The sequence below is a fragment of the Martes martes genome, assembly GCF_963455335.1.
Source record: "Martes martes genome assembly, chromosome: 11".
NCBI classification, from domain to species: domain Eukaryota; kingdom Metazoa; phylum Chordata; class Mammalia; order Carnivora; family Mustelidae; genus Martes; species Martes martes.
The window spans coordinates 41370472-41390236 of record NC_137899.1 but is presented as its reverse complement, the minus strand read 5'-3'; the positions used below and the strand labels follow the sequence as shown (position 1 = coordinate 41390236).

The 19765-nt window shown below is 43.3% G+C and overlaps 1 protein-coding gene across 8 annotated transcripts in view; it reads left to right on the top strand.

Moving 5' to 3' along the window:
* SLC25A13 (solute carrier family 25 member 13) overlaps positions 1–19765 on the top strand; it is a gene marked incomplete at its 3' end in the record, with an annotated part of 185925 nt that overhangs the window by 129084 nt on the left and 37076 nt on the right. For all 8 annotated transcript variants that reach the window (XM_080818406.1, XM_080818405.1, XM_080818404.1 and 5 more), the window contains one exon: positions 713–793. In XM_080818406.1, the coding sequence (XP_080674532.1) occupies positions 713–793 (81 nt within the window). The remainder of the gene's footprint in view (positions 1–712; positions 794–19765) is intronic.

Below are 19765 nucleotides of genomic sequence, written 5' to 3'. Positions count from 1 at the left end.
ATCTTCTGTGGCTTGTATCTTCCAAAAACGTGGTTGATTTTTAAGATGGCCTGTAGTACATGTGATTTTTTAGTACATTATACTTAGTTAATTAAGGTTACTGATGTTGAGAATTCTTAGATACTGAATTTCTACTAAGCTAAAAAATCTGCTTAGCCAACTTTTTCTCGGAGATGCGTTTTGTTTTAGATTAAATTTTGTTAGCAGACGTGCAAGTGGTTTTTAATCAGACTCTATAATCCAGTTTTTAACTTCTAAAATGTATGTTTTATTGTGTCCTTGGTGTCAATATGTCTCTCTTACCTCATTGTAATTGGCAGACATATTTGCATTTGAGGCTTGTAAGCCATCTATCTTTTTTTTATTTTAAAGACTTTATTTTTAAGTAATTGCTACTCCCAACATGGGGCTGCAACTCACAACCTGGAGATCAAAGGTCATGCTGTCCACCCACTGAGCCAACCAGCCGCCCTTAAGCCATCTTTCAATTTCTTTCTCCCGAAACATCAGGAATACTTATATATGTTTTACCTGTAAAAAAGTACATATGTGCTATTAAAGGCACTTCTCAAACTCTTTTAAGATCCTGAATTTATTCAGTTTATGATTACTTGCGTAATACTGACAGAACATATTTACAGTTGTATATTTATATATGTTTAATGACTTTCTTTATATTTTTCATCAGCTTCTGTAAATATTTTTCTTCAAGGTGAATGATTTTGTGAGGGATAAATTTATGCGCAAAGATGGTTCGGTCCCACTCGCAGCAGAGATTCTTGCTGGCGGCTGTGTAAGTACCTTTTGCAGAACCCTGTGTTGCAAAGACTTGTTGCACATGCATACCCCCCTCCGTGGTAACCTAATGTGGACTAAGGCTTCTGTTCAACCACAGATCCTGTGCAGGGGCAGAGTCCTCTAGGGCCCGAGAACCATTCCTGAGATGGAAGGGTAAATGTTTCTGATCTTATTGCCTGTTAAGTCATGCCTGTTCAATACGTCATTGCTTTCGGTTGGTTCCGCAGTAGAAGTCATTTGTGGCAGAAAGTGTTTGGCCTTTGAAAGAATCTTTGCTGACCTTTTCCTAAAGTTCATTTGTAGTATGTTCTTCCGTCGTGGCACCTTCTGCTGGGCCAGGCACTAAAATCTAGTTCGTGGAGTCGGCAGCCGTGGCTCTCTGCTTTGCTTTACCTTCCATGTACCAGCACCTGCTCAAGCTTCCGTGTGCTTCTGGAAGAAGGATGCTGCGAAGCAACTGGCTGAGTGTGCTCCGCATTGTCGAAAGTGCTTGGTTGGAATGAGTATTTCTTTCTATGGATGAACGGCCTGCATCTTGTTCTTAAGCTCAGCAAAACGTGATGTCTAGTTTTACCTCATGTACAAGTTTGTTCATGGGAATGCAAATACTTTAAGTAAATTAAACTCTTCTACAAAGACTGGCGCTATTTGAAGATATGGTCGGTTAAATAAATGGGCTTTGATCACTAGGGCAATACAATATTGGTATATTTTCCATCTAAACCTGTTTCTTAAAGATGAAGTCACTTATTTTTTCAATTAGTTCTGTGCAGGTAATGGCCTTCATAGAATAATCTTTTCTTAAAAATTGTTGCATTTCAATGCTGGGCAAACACCTGAGAATATTAAACCTTTGTTTGGAAAGGGCTTATTGTCCTCTCTGACTTTGAATGGGGATTCCTTAAAGGGAGGAGGAGCTAAGAAGTCATCCTGGTCATTCTTAAGAGGTAGACGGAATTTGGCTCTTGCCTGACTCTCTTTCTGTTTGATCACTGACCTGTCGTAGATGGCCAGGTAGGGTCCCCTTGTCCTGTAACTTTAGGAGCATTCAGGCTGGAAAAAGGGAGGCTTTCTTATTCTAAGTAAAAAGGGCACACAGTGATAATCAAAAAGAATATTATTAGGAGGTGCAGAAGCTGCTCTTCCCAGTAAGTACTTTTCATTTGAAACAACAGGAGTGCCCATTTGCGTCTCTGGGTTTTCTCCTGTTAAAGGGGTGCGTCCATCTACTGCCTCTGGCCTGGCCTGTGGGCTGTTGCAGGGGTGTTTCTGTAAGTGGGGGGGTGGGAGGGGTTGTTTCTCTTAAGTCAGGTTTTAAACCTTCTTGAAAAGGCATGATTATATATTGCTGTAGGAATTTAAAATGTGAAATTAATTATGTGACACTGCTCAAGATTTTGGCAATAACCTGGAGGTTTATTATCTTTTTAATGAAAACACCTTGCCAGCACGTGGGTCTGGGAGATAGGTTGTGGCACGTATTGTCTGCTGTAGGTGGTCTTGTTTTCTTGTCTGTGGTCGCCCATTTCAAACACAAAGCCCAGATTGGCATCAGAAGTGGTGCCTAGTTGTTGTAAAGGGGTGCAGCCCTTCTTAAAGCCTGATCTAAACATGGGCTTAAAATCGGAGCCACTTGGGCTTTACAACTACTTAAAATATCTGTGAAATGAGGTTTACCATCCTTCATCTCAAAGGTGGGTAGACCATGTCCTCCGTATTTCAAGGCTCCTGTTTTGCTCCCTCCGCCCTACCAATGCTGCTTTAAGAAGTCAGAGTTTATTGTTCGAATGAGCGATCCTGTAGGTAGCAAGATAATCCAGACCCTTCAGCTCTCTGAGCAGCGTGTCTTTAAAGCAGCAGCGTCTTTGCTGCGATAGAGTTTTCCTGCCCTTGGAACTAGACACACACCTGAGAAGGTCCTCGTGGCTTCCATAGCCTCGTCTCTTCAATTGGGAATACAAAGGGCTTTGAAGGGCTGTGTCACGTGGTCAGCTCCCCTTCTTAGTTCACCCAAGCATGCCAGGCATTGACTTTTAAGTCCCCGGGGAGCTCCCCTTGCTTCATTATTACTGAGAATTAGTACACATGGCTGACTTTTCACTTGTAACTGAAGCTGCTCATGTCTTTGAAGAAGGCTTTTTCTATTTTATAGTCTGTTTTCTCCCAAAACAGGAAGAATATGCAGGGAGATCTTTGTCTTATAACCTTCACAGCACTTGGCAAAACTAATAGTCTGTTTCATTATATTATTTTGGAAAAATAACCACAGTGATAGTAAATTTGGAGGAAAATTTTAGAAGAAAAAGACAACAAAACTCCATTCATTAATTTATTTTTGATTATAGCAACATCTGTAACTGAAGAAATAAAAAAATCTGTTTCATTGATGTGTATAAAAGTATCAAATCTGACTTTATTTTAAAGTCATTGTTTGCACTGAGAGTAATTTTGGTGTAGAGCACTATTAAAAATTTGACTTGAGCTTTCTGAGCATTTTTATAGATTCACACATAACAGTAGTGATATATTCAGCACCGTTCCAGACCAAACTAAAATGCCAAGCCTGGGGTTTACAAACTCTGAGTCTGAAAATTTCTTTGCGGTGCATGTTCTCCATACGTTGCTTTGCTACGCGCTGTATTAGGCAAATAGTTGCAGGAGTTTTGACAGAGACCCAGATCCTCAGGCATCCCTGCACTAAGTATATATACCTTCTGTTTCTTTCCGTCTTTCTCCTTCTTGGGTCAGAAGCTCGGTGCCTGGAGGGGGACACGATGAGAAGCCGCTGGTCAGTGCCGGTGGAGCTCACAGGAAACGTGGCAGAGGAGCAGGGGCCTATCACCACCCCCTTCCTGATAGGTTCCCAGTGAATTTAAAAACTGACGTCACCTCTCACCACGTTGTCGTTAACTGCTGTGTTGCTACTCCTTATACCTGGCACACGTGGTGCCTCGTCTGTAAGTGGCAGTCCTTAATTCGGCAAAACAGGTGTCTGTTGACGGAGTTCTCTGCATCTGCTGAAGTAGAGGGTTGAAATCCTGAGGAGTCTGGGATCTTCAGTTTTTGATCCTTTGATCTTAACAAGTCATCACATAAGGAAAGACAAGTGGTACCATGACTGGTTTCAAGAAGGTAAATATGAGTAACTTATTTGGCATGAGAATAAATCTACATTGAAATGGAAAGAAATACTATTCACTGGGGGGAAAAAGTGATCAACTCAGGTAACCTCTCTCTTTTAAAGCTCATATTTAGTAAAAATTATTTGTATACCAATGGAAAATGATAGCTTTCTGTGATAATTTTTAGAAAGACAGGTAAACATGCTTTTTGAGCAGTAGTCCTTTGAAAGTAGGCCCACAGTATTTTTTTCCTTTGCAGTCCGCCCCCCCCCCACACACACATGCACACTGGTGTATGTGTGTGTGTAATATATCTAATGCTTGTGGCAGTTTATACTCACATCAAGTGGCAAAAGCAATTGATGTGCCCCATCACTGGTTTGGAAAAGGACTGGTGAGGCTGTGGCATGAAGGGCCATCCTCAATGCAGTCCCCTCCACGTATGGCCCTGTCATTGTCGCATGTATTCCCGTTAACTATGGCAAGCCCCACAGGCATGATATCTTTATTCCTGTGGGTATAACTGTGCATCAGATACCATTTTTGAGGCATGTTTTTATCACGCACCTCTTTTACATCACATTCAGCTGTGGTTAATCTTCATTATGTAAAAAACAAAAAGGTACAGACACTCTTGTGCTTACCACTTAGCTTCAGAGGTCAGACTCGACAAATGCGGCTGGAGGTCCTCCTCTTTCTCATGCGATAGCTTGTCCCTCCTTCATCTCCCAGGAGATAACCTTATCCCGAAAGTGGTGATTTTCATTTCCACGCATGTCTGTATACTTTCGATAAGTACATCCCTGAGCAATATAAATGTTTGCCTTTGGAGGCTTCATTCTGTAGCACAACTCACGATTCTTACATTGATGCCTTCGCAGTTCCGCTGGTGCAACTCATGTGCTTTGGTTGCAAGAAAAGAACAGTAAATGGGAATATAACATTCAAACCTCGTAATGTGGCATACTGTGAGTATGCCTGTTACAGATGTGTGGATTTATAGGATTTTGTATAGATATAACTGGGACAGTGTATTTATTTAACCAATTTTTTTTTTTTTGTAACTTGGAGTTTCTTCCCTAGACCTTCCCCTCGTTCCTTCCTCAATCTCGCCATTTAAACTCATGCCTGACATTAAGTAGATTTAAAATTACAACAACCCTCCTCACTGCCAGCATTCATGCTCCCTCTCTGCGTTACTGTCCCCACTCCTTCCCTCCCTCCTAATGGGAATGATTTCAGTGTGTTTCTCCATCATTGAGAAGGAGCTGTGTTCTGGTTATCTACCGTTGCATAGCAAGTCACCCTTAAACTCAGTGGCCTCAAAAGCAGTTTATTATCTCTTACGTTTCTGTGGGTTGACTGGGCTCAGCTGGGCACTTCTCATTTCTGATCTCCACGTGGTTACCAGCAGAGAGCAGCTGGGGCTAGAGTCATCCGAAGGCTGGACCGGGATGGATGTCCAAGATGACTTCCTTGTGGCTGCAGTGATGCCAGCGAGGCTGTTGTCTGGCGCTCCTTCTGTGGTTTCTCTCGTAGCTTGGGCAGCTTGATTCTGAAAGGGGCTTTCCGAAAGTAGGCGTTCGGAGAGCCCTAGGCAGAAGCTGCAAGTCTTCTTAGGACCATTTAAGACTTTGAGTGTCACTCCTCCTGGATTCTGTTGGTCAAACAGACCTCATATGCCAGAGTTCAAAAGGAGAGAAATTAGATTTTTACCTTTCAGTGAGAATAACAGTAAAGAATCTCCAGACTGCCTCTGGAGGGTTCAGCAGCCAGTATTGCAGGACAGGAACATCCTCACTGGCCTCTACTTATGACGATTTCATTGTTCATCCAACGTCTTCTCTGAGGGTCTGTTGCTGATTCCAGAACCCATTCCTGCTTCAGATCCTTTTTGGCTGCAGGCGGCAGAAACTCAGTAGCAAAATGAGGGTTTACTAAGGGTGTCCGCGAAACTAAAGGCGCTTGAGAATCAAGGCAGTTCTGGGAACTGGCTGCTTTCTGCATCTTCTCCTCTTGGCCTTCTTGGTCTCTCTCACAGTGACTTTATGTGTCTCTGCACATTTTTTTAAGATTTTTTTTTTTTTTTTTTTTACAAAACAGTTTTTGGTTCACAGAACTGGGAGAAAAATACAGAGATTCCCCTGAATACCTTTTACCCCTACACATGCATAAACTCCACCAGCATCAACATCCCCCAACAGAGTGGTATAATTATTATAATTGATGCACCTACATTGACACATCTTTATCATTCAAAATCTGTAATTTACCTTATGGTTCATTCATGGTGTTATACGTTCTCTGGGTTTGGACAAGTGTATAGTAACATACATCTATGATATTAATAATCATACAGAGTATTTTCACTGTCCTAAAAATCTTCTGTGAGCTCTGCCTGTTCATCTCTCCCCTTCTCTTCCACCTGAAGCTTACTTCCATCAATCTTTTTACTGTCTTTACAGTTTTTCCTTTTCCAGAATATCTTAGAGTTGGAATCACATAGTGTGTAGCCTTTCCAGATTGTCTTCTTTCACTTAGTAATACACATTTAAGGTTCCTCTGTGTCTTTCATGGCTCAATAGCTCATTTCTCTTTAGACTGAATAATATTCCTTTGTCTGGATGTACCAGCAGTTTATTTATTCGTTCTCTTACTGAAGAACATCTTAATTTCTTCCAGGTTTGGGCAATTATAAATAAGACTGCTATAAACATCCTTGTGCAGGTTTTTGTTGAAAACATAAGTTTTCAACTCCTTTGAGTAAATATCAAGGAGTACAATTGTTGGATCTTACGTTAAGAGTTTGTTTAGTTTTATAAGGAACCTCCGAACTGTCTTCCAAAGTGGCTATACCATTTTCCATTTCCACCGGCAACAAATGAGAGTTCCTTTTGCTCCAAATCCTCACCAATGTTTGGCATTGTCAGTGTCATGAATAGCGTTTTATTTTGCTGATCCATTTCTTCTCTTCCTCATGGTTTTGAATTCTTCAAGAATTCTTCATATTCTTGCTGGCCATCTGGCCTGTCTCACTGACAGATGACCTTCAGCTTCTTATCATCATCAGCCCCAGCTAATTAGTGTAGGTAGCTCAGTTTTGTTTTGTTTTGGTTTTCATTTAATTATTAAGAGAGGAAGTTTGGGGTGCCTGGGTGGCTCAGTGGGTTAAGCCTCTGCCTTCTGCTCAGGTCATGATCTCAGGGTCCTGGGATCGAGCCCCGCATCGGGCTCTCTGCTCAGTGGGGAGCCTGATTTCCCCTCTATCTCTCTCTGCCTGCTTCTCTGCCTACTTACGATCTGTTAAATAAATAAAATCTTTAAAAAAAAAAAAAAAAGAGGAAGTTTGATTGGCCAGTGTCAGCTTTGTGTGCCAGGCTATAGATCAGCCTTCAGTCATGACCCCGCCCAGATATTAATAACTTTGCTTAACAAAATCATTTGTTTCAGCCATCTGTGAACTCATTCATATACATCTTGTACTTGAATTCTGCAAGTATCCCCTGAATAATAATGCATGTACTTTTGTTATAAAATACACCTAAAGGCATATTCTTCATGATTACGCTTGAAGTTCCTTGAGGTTTCACTCCAAGTCATATAAAACCAGGGAGAAAACTTCTTCATGTAATGAAGACATATGCTCTGATACTCGGCTGGTGAGTCAGATTGCCTGAAGTGGCTAAGTCCTACTTCTGTGATCTTTCTCTTCTCAGAGTTTTCTGTGGAGATGTGGTCTCACAGTGTAGATTTCTTGAGGCATAATTGTTATTTATATGTGTGTAGATGTCTGTGCACATATCCTACTTATAAATACAGAATGATGTGAGGCTCAGTCACTAAGTTCAGTTTCTGTGAGGTTGCTCCTATGTTACATGTCAAGTAGACATAATTTATTATGCATTGTAGTGAAGCTGTGGAAGTAAGGTTATTTTTTTTTAAATTTTTTTAATGCTTGCACCTTTATAGTTAACTTGTTTAATGAAAATCTAATGGTTAGTTACATTGTTTTCAGATGGTGTCATTGTTATTATTTGGAATATTCTCTGGGAAGTTTCTCTGCATGCCCCCCCCAGATTTAAGCCCATATTGTGTTCCAGTCTTCCTCCCTCCCTCCCTTCCTCATTTGTCAATGGCAATTTCTAGTTTGATAGATGACTTCCAATAAGATTGTAGTGGATTGAATTATTTTTACTTACATAAGCTTCACATTATTTACTTTTCATTCATTTCCATATATTTACAAACTTAAAATTGTACCAAACACATATTTTAGCCAACATTTTCTGTATTTCAACATGTATTATAATTGTGCTTTTTTATTATGGAAAAATAGCCATATTCAAGCTAAGGTAGAAATCAAAGCAAAGGAAACTGACTATAATTCTTCAATTCTCATAGTGTAAGTTTTTTTAAATTTCTACATATGCTTCATCCCTCTCTGCCCACTCTGTTGACTGCAAGGCCTAGAGATTATATCAGGTAATGTGTACAAACTAGTAGTTTGTCATGTCTGGTCCACCACTTAAGGAGCTTTTCGTTTATAACTTGGTACTGTTGGCTCCTTGCATCCTGGAGATCATGGGTAAATGTTGCCAGCCCTGAGACATCCACTAATGCTGAGAACAGGACCCACGTCTCACTGTTATGTCCGCATGCCTAGCATTGTGTCTGATATATGGGAGAGGCTTAAAAACAATTATTGAATGAATAAATGCTTGATTAAAAGGTGTTGGCAGTAAATGTAGGGTAGTGATTTGAGGTACTGAGTTGCTGTTAACTTCGATACAGATAGTCATAAAAGAGGCAGTAATTCTAGGGATCAGAGTGTAAAGGAAATGATGGACTTGAGGGAATGGCTGTAACATGCCCATGCCTATAGATACATATCTGGGATGTTTCTTTTTTCTTGTCTTTTTCCTTTCCTTTTTTTTTTTTTTTTAAGGTTTTATTTATTTGTCAGAGAGAGAGTGAGAGCACAAACAGGGGGAGTGGCATGAAGAAGAAGAGGGAGAAGCAGGCTCCCCGCTGAGCATGGAGCCTGATGCGGGACTCGATCCCAGAACCCTGGGATCATGACCTGAACCCATGCTTAACCAACTGAGCTACCCAGGCATCCTTATCCAGGATGTTTTGTAAGAAATGTTTTCTGTCCCTCAGTAAAGGAATTAACCGTTAAGAAGGTTCTGTTTATTTTATTTGGCTTTATTCCAATCCCCAAAATAAACAGAACCTTAGGAGCAGAATGAATATAAAATACTTAAAATGCCTGGGGTATTTGATACAGCTTATTTATTATTGCTTATGTTGTTAGAAAAGATTATATTGAATGATTAATGTATGAAGTTATCATGTCAGAATCATGAAGGAGTCATGCAAAAGAGTGGCTTTATTTTTTTTTTTTAAAGATTTTATTTATTTATTTGAGATAGAGAGTAAGAAAGAGGATGAGAGGGGAAAAGGTCAGAGGGAGGAGCAGACTCCCCGTGGAGCCGGGAGCCCGATGTGGGTCTTGATCCTGGGACTCTGGGTTCATGACCTGAGCCGATGGCAGTTGCCCAGCCAACTGAGCCACCCAGGTGCCCCTGAAAGAGTGGTTTTAAAACGAAAGAGACCAACAGAGATCTCATACTACACACCTGTTAGAATGGCTGAAGTTTGAACCACTGACAGCATGCCAGTGAGTGTGTGAAGCAACAGGAGCTCTCATTCGTTGCCGGTGGAAATGCAGAATGGTACGGCCACGTCGGAACATAGTTTTGAGGTTTCTTACAAAAGTAAACTGTAAGATCTGGTGATTGCAGTCCTTGGTTTTTTCCCGGAGGAGTTGAAAACTTATGTTTTCAACAAAAACCTGCACAAGGATACTTAAAACAGCTTTATTCATAGCTACCAGCTACCAAAACTTGGAGGAAACGAAGATGTCCCTCAGCAGATGAACAGATAAATAAACCGTAGTATAGCCAGACAAAGAGATATTATTGAGTCTAAGAGGAAATGCGGTATGGAGGTGTGAAGAGACTTGGAAGAACCTTAAATGCATATTAGTAAGTGAAAGAAGCCAACAGGAAAGGCCATGTACTGTGTGATTGCAGCATAGAATCCAGAAGAGATAAGACATTCTGGAAAAGGGAAAAACTATGGAGACAGTAAAAAGATCAGTGGTTGCTAGGGGTAGAGGAGAGGCAGAGAAATGCATAGAGTGCAGAGGATTTTTAGGGCAGTGAACGTAACTCTGATATTGTCGTGGTGGATATATGTCATTATACATTTGTCCAAACCGATAGAATGTACCAAGAATGAACCATAAGGTGGACTGCGGACTTCGGGTGGTCATGATGTGTCAGTGTGGGTTTATCAGTTCTAAGAAACGCAGCACCCCGGTGGGGGTGATGATAGTGGGGAGGTTCGCATGTGTGGGGGCAAGAGGTAGGTGGGAAATGCTTTTGTAAACCTGAAACAACTCTAAAACATGGAAGAACCAGTAAGTAGCAAAAAATGTTAACCATGACAGTCTCTTAAGTTGGAGGTTTTGGAGAAGCCCATGAGGCAGCTTGGTCACAGTGTGGCCAGAAAGTCTTCTGGGTCTGGGACTCGGGCAGTGGGCTGGAAAGAGGAATCTGCTGCCTGGCTGCTTCTGGGGGAGCTCGTGCTCCAGACTTGAGCTGGACTTGGAGCACGAAGAACAGAGGTGTCTGATGGCACCCAGTTTATCAGCATGGCCTACCTAGCCATCTTCTGCACCAGGGGAAAGTCCAGCTCGTAAGAGGCCCTGAGTCAGCCAGATGTCTCTCTTCTGTTTCCTCCCTTTTCCTTCTGTGGCCAAGTCTCAGCCTTGTTTGACTCAACACGGTTCAAGCACTGGGCCATCGTTCTGGTTATCTAATAAATGGGGGAGGGGTTTGTTATGATGTGAAAATACAAAGAAAGATTGGGCTACAGCTTTTATACAGTTAAGGTACTTTAGACATTGAAGGTCTGTAAATCATTACATGATTCTGGTAGTAGTAGTCAAAATAGACACGGATCACAGACACAGCCCAAATGGGAACATTTTTGACAGGTCTGTAACTTAATTGCTTTTTAATGTCAGTCAAACAGATTCCACTTTGGTTTCTTGGCCAGGCTTCTATAGGCCTATTAAAATCCTATGAAGTTGAAAATATGATACTTGATACTTGTAAAATGTGTAAACAGCATAGCCTTTTTGCCGTGTAGTTAAGAAGTTAAGAATAGGAAATTTCAATTTGGTGTCTCTCAAAAACAGTTAAGTGGTGAGACTCCAGTTCTCTCTTATAATTTCCTAATAGTCTAGAGTTCCAGAGTTTTTACTAAACAGCTTCATTTACACATCACATCCAAGGAGGCGACCCTGTACTGTTTCACAGTCCGAGGCTGCATGTAGTCAGATAGCCCAGCTAGGCGTACTAGTTTGCTAGGGCTACCGTAACAAAGTGCCACACACTGCACAGTTGAAGTCACGGAAGTTTATTTTCTCAGACTTAGGAAAGCCAGGAGCCCAAGAGCAGGGTGCCTGGGTTTCCTTCTGCAGCGTGTGTGCTTCGCTTGCGGACGGCCATCTGCTTGCTTTGTCTTCACATGTGGGCCCTCAGTCTGTGTGAGGCCTATGTTTTCATCACCTTTAAAGACTCCGGTCACACAGAATGAGGGCCCATCCACATGACCTCATTTTACCTTAATTGCCTCTCTAATGTCCCTGCTTTCAAATACAGTCACAACCCGAGGGTATAGGGTTAGGTCTCCAACATAGGAATTTTTGAGGGATGCCACTGAGCCTATAACACCAGGAGTTCAGCTAAAGGTTCTTTTCTCAACTTGCAGCAAGGACTCGGCTTCTCAATTGTAGCTGAGCAATGATGTCTCCTGTAGGCACTGGGTCCAGCACTGTCCCTTCAGAGCTGGATAGAGGGTGAGGGACTTCTTGGCTCGTGCCCCCTCAACGTTTGCCAGCTTCTTTGTGAGATTGTTAAATTCCTGTCTTTGATATTGCCACATACCTGACTGCTGTCAGCTACTGTATTTTAATTTCATTCATCCACCACTATTTGCTGAGTATTTTTTTAATACCTCTGTTTTTGTTTTTTTTTTTAAGTAAGGTCTATGCCCAATGTTTGATGCTCAAACTCAGGACCCTGAGATCGAGAGTCATGAGCTTCACTGACAGAGCCAGCCAGGTACCTCCCTGTGATATATTTTTCTTCTTTTTTGAGATAGGGTAAGAGAGAGAGGGGGCAAGGAAGGGGGCAGACTCCCCACTGAGCACGGAGCCCGATGCAAGGCTCGATCTCGTGAGCCCGAGATCATGACCTGAGCCAAAATCAAGAGTCAGACCCTTAACCAAGTGAGCTGCCCAGGTGCCCCCGCTGTGATCTTTATATATGATAATATCTGTACTACATACAAGTTATTTTCATGTCTCCATGTAACATTGATTTAGTAAGAGAATAAATAGAAAATATCTCAGAGCTTAGATTTCTTAAGCAGTCTTTGTTTTTCAGGGTTGCCTGGGTGTCTCAGTCAGTTAAGCATCTGCCTTCAACTCAGGCCTGGCATTGAGTCCCATGTGCGGCTCCCTGTTCAGAGGAGAGTCTGCGTCTCCCTCTCACTCTGCGCCTCCCCTCTGTGTGTGCTTGCTTGCTCTCTCTCTCAAATAAATAAAATATTAAAAAAAAAACAACAACAACTTTGTTTTTCAGTTTCTCTAAATATCAGATACTGTCATCACTTGAGCATTTTATATGAAATGTGCGTCATTAGACATTTACTAGTGTAGACCTTTTTTATAGTTATAATTTAATTTGTATCCAAATAATCAAAATAATGTATTTGGGTGTTAGTTTAAAAAAGCCATATTCCATAACTTCATATTAATCTATTTTTGACACATGTAAGCACACATTTTAGAATGTCAGTGTGCAATTAGATATTCTTAGCACATGTCATTTGTGAAAAGCACTTTAAATCTAAGTACATTCAATTGAGCATAATTAAAATATCAAGATACACATTCTTCATATACATTTTGCCACTTAATTTTTTAAGTAGCTATAAGTATCTACCATGTGAATTCAAATTAAAGGGAGGTGATTAAATACAGTTATATTTAATGCTTTTAGTTTAAAATATAGCAGGAATTAACGCTATGTTAAAAAAAAAATACACTGCTGTGTTTTCTGTGGACAGCAGATTGATGACAGGATTGATTTTTTTTTTTTTTTTTTTAATGCACGACTGTTAATAGTTTCTGAATATTCTCAAGACTGTTGCCCAGAATGGTTTGAAGGGTGTAGATCATATGAAAGCATGCTTTTTCATCTTGTGAGTTCTTTTGGCTCGACTCCCCAGGTCCCAGGGAAGAATGGTCAGGGACACCATCCAGGGTAGGAAAGAAGCTTTGGGGAAGGGCTTGTTTAGTTCCTAACAGGTGAAACAAAATGGATCCTGGAGAAGTATGAACCGGAGCTCCTAAACCAGTCCTTTAGATGATGTATTAAAGCTATAGCTCTCTTCTGTAGCCTAATGATAAGCAGATAGCCTTGGCAACTCATTCTAAGCCATGTGACCTTAAAACCTACTTGTTCACCATTATTGGACCTAAACTATGATAGTTTCACTTTAGTGTGGGGTCACTGTCCTTAGGGCCCTAGGGTATGTTGCCTTTCTATTTGATTTTTTGAAATTCTGTTTTTAAAAAGTAGATTCACCCCTTCCCACAATAAAATTACCTGTGCGGCATGAGAAGTGTCAACAGTGAGCTTCATCATTACATAACATGCCAAGAGAAATTTGGGTGACAGAATTATGAGAAAGAAGTAGTCAAGCTTACAGTAGTCTCTGGTCAATGAGCAAAAGCTGGGACGGGAGCCATATTTCAGGTTCTTTGCAGTCTCTCTAGACCATTTCAGAGAGGCGGGTATTAGAGGGAAAAACCCTGTAATTTTACTTCGAGCCACAAGGAGCATGTCACGTGAAAAATTAGAGCATTTGGAAATAATGATGCTTTGTGTCGAGAGAGCCCTGTCTATTTGGGAGGCTTGGTGCTTGGGCTTCACGCTGACATAGTTGCAGCTTGCTCAGTCCCATGTCCCTTTCGGGTTGCTCTCAGCCCTCCTGATGCAGAGGTGAATTGACGAAGATCGTGCGTTGTAGTCAGGGATCACAGCCACTGCAGCTCTCCCGGAGACGTGGACTTTGATTCGTGTTTGGTAGCAGAATGGGACGTCCAGCATTGACTTGGGACAGCTTTAAAGGTCCAAAGCATTAGAAGTTGATCTTGGATGGAAAGGGCATTTGTGAGGGTTTCCTCATAGCAGTCTCACGGCCTGGTCAGAAGAACGTGCCCCGTGCCTCGTTTTCAGTGGTGGGGAGCTTTGGCATGGTGCCCAACCTGGTCTCTGTCTCCACTGCTTCTGTGACTCGTGGGGCTCGTTTCCAGAGTGGTTTGCTGGTATTGGGGGCAGTCCACAGCTGGATGGAGGTGCAGAAACCAGTTCCCCCAAGAGAGTGGGGGAGGCACTGTGCTGGTTAGCTACCATTGCTGCTTTACAAGCTCTTTCCTGCAGCAGGACAGGATGAGCCTTTTCTCAGTAACAGAAGTATTTCAAAATTAGAAGTACCCATGTTTTGTTGAATGCGAGCTTGGATTTAACTGATAAAATTAAATGAATTTAAATAAAAACTCTCCCATTCTGTTGAGCATCTCTCTATCACCCATCACTAGGAGAGGTTTTTTATTTCCCCCCAAACTTTTTTACTCGAGATTACTACTTCCTAGAATGCTCAGTATCACTGTTCTTTCCTCAGAAAGAAAGTTTAATTTACAGAGTTCTAGGGAAAGTGGAGCTCATTGTACTGGCTTTGAGGGCATTTGGTAAGCTAAATTCACCTGAACAGTTCTGTCCTGTGTTTGTTAATGGTGATCAGTACCGTTGATTGAGTAGCATGCTAAGCACTGGGATACGTGCTTTATGTGCATGCTTTCATTTCATCTTTACATAATCCTATAAATAAGTTCTAGAACGTGTGCTCCGTAAGGGTGGGGCTCTTCTTAGTTCTGTGCACTCTTACACAGCTGCTATAGAGTGGGCACACAATTTCTTTAAAAAAAAAAATGCTACAAAATATTTTGTCATACTGACACTGGTATTCACTACAGTGCATTGGGCAGTGCAGTGTTCTTGCTCAGTACCTGGTAACAGCCCGGGGAAGAGTCCCCCATCTCACTGAACTGACTCATTCCTCACCTGCAGGTCCTGTGCACTCAGTGGGGTAGGGTCTCAGGGAACCCACTGTGGTGCCTCCCGTGGCTCTGGGTCCCCTCGGGTAGGTGCACATCACAGCCCTAACCAGCACATGGGCACACCACTGCCTACTGTGTCTCCATCTGTCAGAGTTGAGGCGGGGAATGCATGAGCCATTGCCCTGGACTCGTCTTCAGCAGTCATTAGCTACCTTGTTGACCTGTCTGTGTTGCACCTTGGACTAAGCTCACCATAACTTCTGGAGAGCCAGGACATTGTGTTTCCTGTTGATTCTCAGAGGTCATTTGTTTTTATGTTTGGTTTATGCTTCAAACTTTCATCATCTCCTTTTGCTGAATCCTGACCCATTTGATTATATTTTTCTATATCTTAGGAGCAGACGGTGTAAGGAAAATCCCGGTTTCACACCCTGCTTTCCTCTCCTCCCCTACCCAGAACCCGTATGCTGTTTTGTATAAGTGTAACATAACCATCCCCAGTTCTGTTTTATCTTCCTTTTTCCTTAATTACGCTAAATACATTTGCATTCTACCTTGCTTGCTTCCATATATGATCTCACCTCTCCCTTTCCCTTCCCTTAAAAATGTGGATTATAGGGGCACCTGGGTGGCTCAGTCATTAAGCAGCTGCCTTTGGCTCAGATCATGATCCCAGGGTCCTGGGATCGAGTGCCGCATCGGACTCCTTGCTCAGCGGGAAGCCTGCTTCTCCCTCTCCCACTCCCTCTGCTTGTGTTCCCTCTCTTGCTGTGTCTCTCTCTGTCAAATAAATAAATAAAATCTTAAAAAAGAAAAAAAGGCAAAAAAAAATGTGGATTATAGAAACTTTAATTCCCCAGCCTCCATTTTCCCATCTTCCTGGTCACAGATCACACCGTATGCCGGACCTCGCCTCCCTGTGCCGACAGGCATTGCTGGCCATTCCACTGTTGGCTTCTCCCTTCTGGAAGTCCCTTTCTTGACTTTTGTGCCTGGACTGCTTTACACTGTGGTTTGTGGCAGAGGCTTCTTGTCACTTCTTAGGTTTCCACTCTTGGTGTTTCATCTCCCTGTAGCCCATGTATGCTCCTGCCTTACCCCACATCTGTGCTAACACTCTCATCTGTCTCCATCCCTGCTCCCAGCATACCTTTCCATTGCCTTCTGGAAGTGTCCCCCGCCCTTATGTCCCTATGTTCCTGTTACACAGATGTAAAACGCTGGGTCCTTTCTTTGCTCCCACACACTCCTTTGGCCCCGCATTCAGCAGCCAGGCCTGGTGCTCTCTACTACATCCGTTACTCACGCAACCCCCACCCCCTACCTCATCAGTGCAGTTCTGATTCTGGCCTTTTTTTTAATCTCCCACCTAGTCTGCTAAAACCCTAATTGTCACCTCTGTCTCAGGGCTCTCCTTCCCTCCTGAACCCTCTCCCTTCTGCCATCCAGTCGTCTTTCTTAGACACAGATATTAGTCATGAACTCTCCAGCTCCCAGACTTTATTCTGGACCTGCTCTCCTCCCGGCACACATGCAGTGGAAGGTGCTGTCTGCAGGATGGAGCCCGAGTCTTCAGCGTCGCATTTGAGACCTCCCATGATTTGGCCCCCGTGGCCTTATCTTCATTGTCTGTCTCCTAGCCCCACAGGCCCCGTGTGAGTGGCTGGCTGGTTCTGCGAGCTGCCGGGATGTGTGGTGCTCTGTGGCGTGAGGGCACGGCCGGCCTCCAGCAGGTGTGCTCTGCATCCAGGCTCCCCCTTCCCAGCTTTGTGACCTCGGGCATGTTACATGAGCTCCTTCAGCCTTCTGGTCTCGCTTTGTTCTCCTATAAAACTGGAAGAGTATTACCCACCTTCTATGATGAGGATCGAAAGGGAAGATTCTTACAGCGCTCTTGGCATAGTGCCTGGTACATAGTAAGCACCCAAGTAAATGCCAGTGGATGAAAATGTTGATCTCACCATAATGATCACTCTTACTAAGATTTCGCTTGGACAGGTGTGGTCTCTGTACCCTGTGAGTGTGGCAGGCCCCCGTCACCGTGCCTTTGTGCCATTCTCCACCTGGATTAGCTAAATACGAATTGTACGCAGTCACCAGCTGATGTGTTATTTTCTTACGTGCCTTCCCGCCTCCCCACATTATCCCAGCCAGCAGAAATCTTGCCCTCCTTCAGATCGCCATGGCAATTTGTCTGGACCTTACCTCTTGTATATTATAATTACCTTTCTTCCCATGTGCTGTTTTTTCCTGCTCATAAGGCATGTATTTATTGGGCCCAGTCGAAAATCCTCTGCTCCCTGGCTGTGTAGCCCCGCATAAGTGCTGTATTGGCTTGCTCGTGCTGCTGTAACAGAATTCCACAGCCTGGGTGACTTCAACAACATGAATTCATTTTCTCGCCTCCCTGGAGGCTGGAAGTCCAAGCTGGTGTCGGCAGGGTTGGTTTCTTCTGAGGCCTCTCTCCTTGGCTCAGTGATGGCTGCTTCTCTCTGTGCACTCACATGGTCTTTTCTGTGTGCACGTTTGTGTCTGTATCTCAGTTGGCTCTTATGATACATAGTAGGGCAGCAGTTACGTTGCAGTAGGACCCACTCATACGACCTCTTCTTCCCTTAGCTGCCTTTGGAAAGGGCCTGTCTCTAAATACAGTCACCCTCTGAGGTGCTGAGGGTTAGGACTCACTTCAGTCTATGAATTTTGTTGGACACAGTTCAGCCCATAACAGTTCCTTTAATGTTTATGCCTCAGTTTTCTCTTCTGTAAAATCTAGAAGAAAGACCTCTGGGAGGGCTGGAGATAGATAATCCATGCAGAGCAATACCCCAGTGGCCAGTAAGGGGTGCTTCATTAATATTTATTCCTTCACTCCTATTTCAAGCTCCTTGGGAACAGGCATGCTTTCTCACTCACCTCATGTCCTTGGAGTTCTTAGGACAAACTGAGCATGATTACTTATGAGTATGTGGTGAATCTTTATGATGTGAGTGAAGGCATGATCAGGTAGCAGAGGTGAGTCTGCCGTGAGTGCATGTTTGTCTTTAGACGGATGCAGAGGCTGGGTAGCAGCTACGATTCCGGCAAGAAGGAGCATACCAGGAGACCTGTAGACGAGTCTGTGAAGACGACAGACCACACAGAGCCAGTCCTAGTGTCGAAGGTCTTCGCCCGTTCTACTTGCCACAGACTCCAGAAAGTCACAGGGAAGTGATCTGTGACACAGTTGCACACACACACACACAGGATGTCTTCACACAGCCAGGTCTCTCCAGTGATGAGGGACACCAAGCCAGCACACACAGTAGGTGTTCCTGTTGGCAGCCCGCGGAGCCCGCTGTCTTTGATCTCTCAGAGGAGGCACAGGGGTAAGGCACTGTGAATGGACAATAGTCCGGGAGTCGGGACAGCCACAGCCAGCGTGCCGCTCAGTGATCAAGTCATGGCGATGCCCAGACACTGCGCATCTGGTGGTCAGCATCGTCTCTGGGTGCCTCGGAGTCTCCCATTCTCTCTAGCTTGACTCCAAAAGACCGATACATCTTCGAAACCTCTACAATGTGCCACTTTGAATCCATCTGCTCTTTCTTTCTGAGCCCACCCGAGGCAAGGAGCCCATCCTTTTTTCTCGGTATCCCTACCCTCTCTTCCCACTGTGTCTGTTCCCTGCAGCTGTCTGAAGCGGATCTGACTTTTGCATTGTCCTTAGTGATTAGAATTCACTCTGCTGTGCTCAGAGAATCAGTATCTATTGATTGGCTTGGAGTCAGGGAATTGAGTATTAAGTTCTTATTTTGTATATAACGTGAACTTTGACAAGTGTTTGTACAGATGGAAGAGAACAATTCTGTACCTAAAAATTGTACCTTTACTAATGGCACCACTTGGATCTGTAGAAGTTTGTTGTGAGGTCACATGCAAAACATAAAACTTGCTTTCTGAAAGAAAGTGGAAAACTGGCATTAGAAATCCCAGCTGTAGGGAGGCCTGTCTAGCAGCCTCTCAGAATTCAGAGGGATCTGGAGGTGATGCAGTGAAGTCAGGTGATTGTCAGCTCTCACTGCACATCTTAATCACGCAGGAGCAGTTTGTAAAATGGTGGTTGCGGGATTTCTTATTTGTCTGGAGTAGGATTTAGAAGTCACTGCTTTTCAGAGCTCTTAAAGTGACTAATATGCAGCTGGAGAGGAGAACCGTCCCTCTAGGAGACCGGAAAAGAATCAGGTTTGGAGTCACTACCGTGTCCCAAGCACTGTGCTGGCTGCAGTCCGTTCGCCATCTCTTTGGGCCTCGTATGAGGTGAGGTGGTTTGACTCAAAGGGACGAGGGGTTGGTCCTCCCAGGGGATGCTCAGCTGCCCCCCCTCAGCCTGCAGGCAGTGTGTGCTGCGTCTGGTCTGCGTTTGTTCCTGTGCTGTTCTTTGAGATCAGTGTATGCAGACTGCTTTCCCTTCTGCCCTTGATATAAATGCTCTTGCCCACTTCTGAGCTTTTAAAAATCAGTCTCAGACTAATTCCAACTCCGCAAATCTTTCTCAGCAGTTCTGCTCCCATGCATGATTTCAAAATAAGTTTTTATTCATTTCTGC